At 39.6% G+C, this 5,175-nt stretch overlaps 1 protein-coding gene across 1 annotated transcript; it reads left to right on the forward strand.

Moving 5' to 3' along the window:
• Positions 1-2,831: 2,831 nt before the first annotated feature.
• Positions 2,832-5,175, forward strand: LOC138034690 (G2/M phase-specific E3 ubiquitin-protein ligase-like). The gene is made up of 3 exons (XM_068881868.1): positions 2,832-3,587; positions 4,180-4,266; positions 4,675-5,175. The coding sequence occupies exons 1-3, from the start codon at positions 2,832-2,834 to the stop codon at positions 5,173-5,175; spliced, it is 1,344 nt and encodes a 447-aa protein (XP_068737969.1).

Here is a 5,175-nt window from a genome sequence, read left to right on the forward strand (position 1 = left end):
ACTACAAAAACAACAGCAACAACAGGTCGTGAATGCGTATCCTCTTAACGCTTTCGGGAATTCGGTAGGGCAACCCAGGACTAATGGCCAGGCGCAAGCCAAACCCTGGGTAGATAAATCGCCTCAACTACGAGATCTCCAACGGCAAGTGGCCAGGCTGGAGAATGATTCACGGCGGTATCAGAATCCGCGGCGCCCTGATTTCCGATCATATGGGCGAAATTTTCGAAGTATCGAGGGAGATCCAATTTGTAGTTTCTGCCAGAGAATAGGGCACACCTGGCGTTCTTGTCGCCAGTGAAATGGTGACCCAAGGATACCTAATTCCAGAGATTTTACACCAAACCCAAACTTTTCGAGACCAAGCGGGCCACCGAATTCGCGACAGTCGTTCCCCCAGGGAAATGCGTAAGGGCTCTTGTTGGGGCACCATATAACTCAACAGGAGCCGAATTCGATATTTGTACATATTTTTCAGTCAAAGATGATGTAAATAGTGTTAGTTTTCGTGACAGAGAGGCCCTCCTGACAGTAGCGCCTCCATGAGTATGGCTGAGCAGATTTCAACTTTCTGTACAGATGCACAGTGTGATAATATAGCCTTCGCATGCGATAGGGATTCGAAATTAACGAACAATGACGTCATGATTGGAGATAATTTAGAAAATAAAGTGTTGCGTACTTCCCAAGTTAGTGAAGTTAATGATTTTTCCCACTCTGATGTTTGCCGGAGTGATGACAGTAAAACTGTAGGTTCCTATCGTAATTGGCAACGTGACGATCGCCGCTTACAGGCTTATTTGCACAGGTGCATCATTTGTAGCACATTTAGAGTTAACGCCAACTCCATCGTTCCTGTTTGGCTTGTTTTTCGCAATTTTTCCATGTTTTTGAGCGAACGGAGTCGCTCAATCTAAGGGGAAAGGTATGTTAAAGAGGTAAAAATTGCGTGTTCAATTGTGTCTTTCTTTAATTAGTTAACGATGCGTCTAAGTACTTTTGTCGTATAATTAAAATTAATTGTGCGTAACGAATGGTGCTGCAAGGCACAAAGCTTTTTACAGTGAAGCGTGTTTATTATTTCTAGTAGTTTGAAGTTATCTTCAAGTAGTGTGAAGTTATTGATAATTCAGGAAAGACTTGATCTTGTGCTGAAGTTATAGACAGTATGTTAAGAGACGGACGTGACCACTTCAACAAAAGGAGCCACACCGTTGCCAGGCAAAATGCATGTGCTGAAAAACACAACTAGGTTTATACACAAAGGCGTTCTAATGTCTCTCACGGAAACTTTCGTGCGTGTGCTGGCCTTGTAAACAATTTAATTCATACCTGGACAAAATAGGATATATTGCTTATTCGGGATCAATCCATCTGGGTTAATTAACTAGAGAAGCTAAAAGAACTCTGTTGACAAGTGCTTCTAGTACGTGTTGTCGTGCAACTGCTGTACTCCTGGTCTTTAGTGTATATTAGTAAATAAAGGCTGTAACACCAAGCTAAAGGGTAGTGATCCTGGTAAAAGCAAGTACTGCGATTGGTCTTAGATGGACTAGTTCATAGCCTAGCGGTACTGCAATTTTTAAGTCATCAACATGGACCATGTTTCGTGCAGCCGTAGGTACATTTTCATAGTTCATGTTAATCACCCCTTTTGTAGTTGAGGTTATCACGTTCTAAGCCTCTAATCCTTTGACCAATCGCAATGCGTTGCCTGGACCAGGAGCGCTAATAAGTAAACGAATCTTTTGATCTAAGGTGCTCTTTTGAACAACTACTTGTAGCGAACGTATTCCTAGGAACTGTTGTAAGAACTGAAGTGAGAAGTTGATCGCTGTTTGAGTTCCTGAGTTCCTGCATTCGACCGCAGAAGGTAAAAGGGAGTAGAGCTAATCCCTGCCCTTGGCAAGAAGCTCCCTTTTTACATAAGGCCCCTTCAGAAGGACCTAGTGTTTGCACCTTCATCAGAGCAGGACCAAATGCAGGTGAGTGTTTTTATTTCTTCTGCCAAATCTTGCAATGATAAGTATTCCCTTTACAGGGCTCAGGGCAATTAATAAGTATTGGTGAAGTTTACTTAAAACTACATAGTTGTTTATATCAGTGAAAGGGAATAACGGTATACTGGTAATTAAAATGAATGAGTAAATAAATAAAATTAATAAACCAATGAACGAATGAACAAACGATGGAATTAACAGCACTGAAAATAATGATGCCCATTATTAGTCTTTTCTGTTTCAGGTACAGTATGTCAATAAATGATACCATCATTTTTCACTGTCTAAAAATTCCCAAATAATTAATAAAGCCTTTCTTTACAGATTTCCATTAGCCCAAAAGTGTTGTGTGTAAATTGCAAATCCCAAGTCCCAATGGATTTGTTGCAAAAACACGAGGAGACATGTGCTGGAGGAAGCAGTGTAGCTATTACTATCTCCAGGTAATTAAGTTTTAAGGACTTGATTATCCTTTCCTCAAGGTTTCTTTGAAGTCTGTCAGTATTGTATATCTAATGATACATTGCCATAGTGTGAAACAAGCAGGATCGCTCCACACACCCTCTTTGAGTCAATTTAAATTTTATTCCAACCACCCTTTGCGGCATAGTCTGATGATCACTTCAATAATTTATGCGTGAAACTTGAGTTACTGTCAACTTACAGTTTCTATCTTGAATGCAGATTCGTAAAAAAACAAAGATAAATTTAAACAACAACATAGGCATTCCAGTAGTGAAAATGTGATGCCATCCAGTGGCACATCCCCAGTAGCCTATTACCGTAATAGGAAGTGCCTCCCCTCCCCAAAGAACGCCCCCCGCCATTAAAATGATTTTTGGCAGTGATGGTGACAATGAGGAGTCCACAGCAATTTCCTCAACACTGGGTGGGGGCATGAGTGCATCTTCTTCAGAGGAAGCTGTTGACAAGTTGTCAGAAATGTTTCCAAATGAAAGCAGAAAAGAGCTGGAGAATTGCCTAAAATTCCAGGGGTCTCTCGATCAGGCAGTGATGGCATTGCTAAACCCTTGCACATCTACATTTTCATCTGATGATGAGTCAGAGCTCATGGATTCTGCATTTCATACACCAGATAGTCCACGCCCTGCTCCAGGTAATCCACGCTCCCTGAGGGAAGAATTGAATGATCTGCAAAAGAATTTTGACCATGGCCCAAAGGAGAAGCTAAAAGTTGATGAAGAAGATCTTCTGAATGATGCAATAACATATTATAAGGACAGTGACTTTAATCCATCAAAAAGACTCACGATTGTTTACACTGGCCAGCCTGCAGCTGACACAGGTGGTGTTTTGCACCAGTTTTTCACCCAGCTCCTTGCCGCAATTACTGATTCCTTTTTTCAGGGGAAAGAATACCGAAGTCCTATTTACAATAGTGATACCGTAGCCTCTGGGCTGATGAAATTAGTGGGCACAATAATTGTGCATAGTATACTGCAAGGGGGCCCAGGTGTTTTTAGCCCAGGCATATACTACTACTTGGCGAAAGGCAACGTTGAGGAAGCATTGAAAGGTCTCACTATGCCTGACTGTTCTTTACAGATGAAATATGTAATTGAAAAGGTAATGAACACTTGTAATTAACATGAAATTTATTTGTATGACCAAGCTGTACAACAAACCACAGAGCTTCTAAGTCTTGAAGGTGGCACTTTCAAAACTTTCAGTTTTCCTGATCATGTTTTCTCTAACTTTCTCCTATCATCGTGTTAATGTCATCTTTAGCTACTTTAATTTAAAACATTCATTTGCCAGGGAAAGGGAAACATACATGTTTTCGTTAGCAACCCTTGTCATAATGAAAACAATAATATTATTGAAGCCTTCCAGTATCTAAGTCATCGTTTATGGAATTATACAATCCCAACTACCTATTGTAACCTATCAGGCATTGAAATATCCATTTTTCTGACAAAGTTGCTTCTCAACAGTTTATCAATTTATTGGCTTGTTAGAAGGACTTTGCTCATCTTCAGAATTAACGGTAGACTACCACACAATTAAAATAATACTCATTCATTCATTCATTTGTTTTTCCATTTACCATTACTACACTAATAATTATTATTACATTCCATTCTTTAATTCAATTGTGGCAATTCGACAACAGTTGTTAGATATTTTTCTTTATGGCTAATAATCATTTTATTCTCAGATTGCAGAAACAGAAGATGTCACCAGTCTCGATGAGGAGGAAATGACAACTCTTCTTTCAGATAGTGGCGTTACCATGAAACTGACGGTTAGATGAAGTTTTTTTATGTGCTGATTTATGAAAATTACCAAAACTGCTAAGGAATAACTTACTTTTTATGTTCAGAGATAGAAATTTTAATCCAACAACTTTCTAGGTGTTGGATTAAAACGTATGGTCCAGTTTTGTATTGAACATGGTGGCTTAATAAATCAGTAAACTTATCATCAATGAAATGATCAACACCACATGTGCATGAGACAAAGAAAACACCTGATTACTAGACAGTAGTCAAACCTCTGACATCCCAAATGTTGTAACTGACACACTTTTGCCAGGGGCAAATCTGCAAATAGTGGAAGATGTTAATATAACTCTCCAACTTCAAATCCTGAAGCTCACTTACCTTATATAGCCCAAGAAAATAAATTTGCTTTCTCCGTTACTGTTTTTTAGAATGACAACAAGATGAGAGTGATAAGAAATCTTATAGTACATGATGCTATAGCAAAACCAAAGATGGTACTAGACCAATTAAGGGAGGGGCTGAAGACCCTTGGTTTTGGCAAAAGGATGGAATTGTATCCTGACATCTTTAAGGAGTTATTTGTAGCAGGAGACAAAGAAGTAACTGCTGATGATATCAAGAGTCAACTTCAGTTCCCATCAGATTTAAACCAAAATGATGAGAAAATCAAGGAATATATCCTACAGTTTCTTACAGACGCAACTGTGGAGGAGTTGAAGTCTTTCTTGGTCTTTGCCACAGGTTCACCGAGTCTACCTGAGTTTGGGCTGGGTGTCATTCAGATCGAGGTAAAGGATACAGAATCAATCTTCTCATCAGCATGTGCATTTCGTATAACCCTACCAAGGTCCTTCCCAGACCAAGACACATTTTCTTCAGCACTAAAGGCTGTGTGTAAGAGCGAAGGAAAAGCCTTTTCAAGCGTTTAA

This window comes from Montipora capricornis, chromosome 2 (genome assembly GCF_036669925.1).
Source record: "Montipora capricornis isolate CH-2021 chromosome 2, ASM3666992v2, whole genome shotgun sequence".
Classification (NCBI taxonomy): Eukaryota; Metazoa; Cnidaria; class Anthozoa; order Scleractinia; family Acroporidae; genus Montipora; species Montipora capricornis.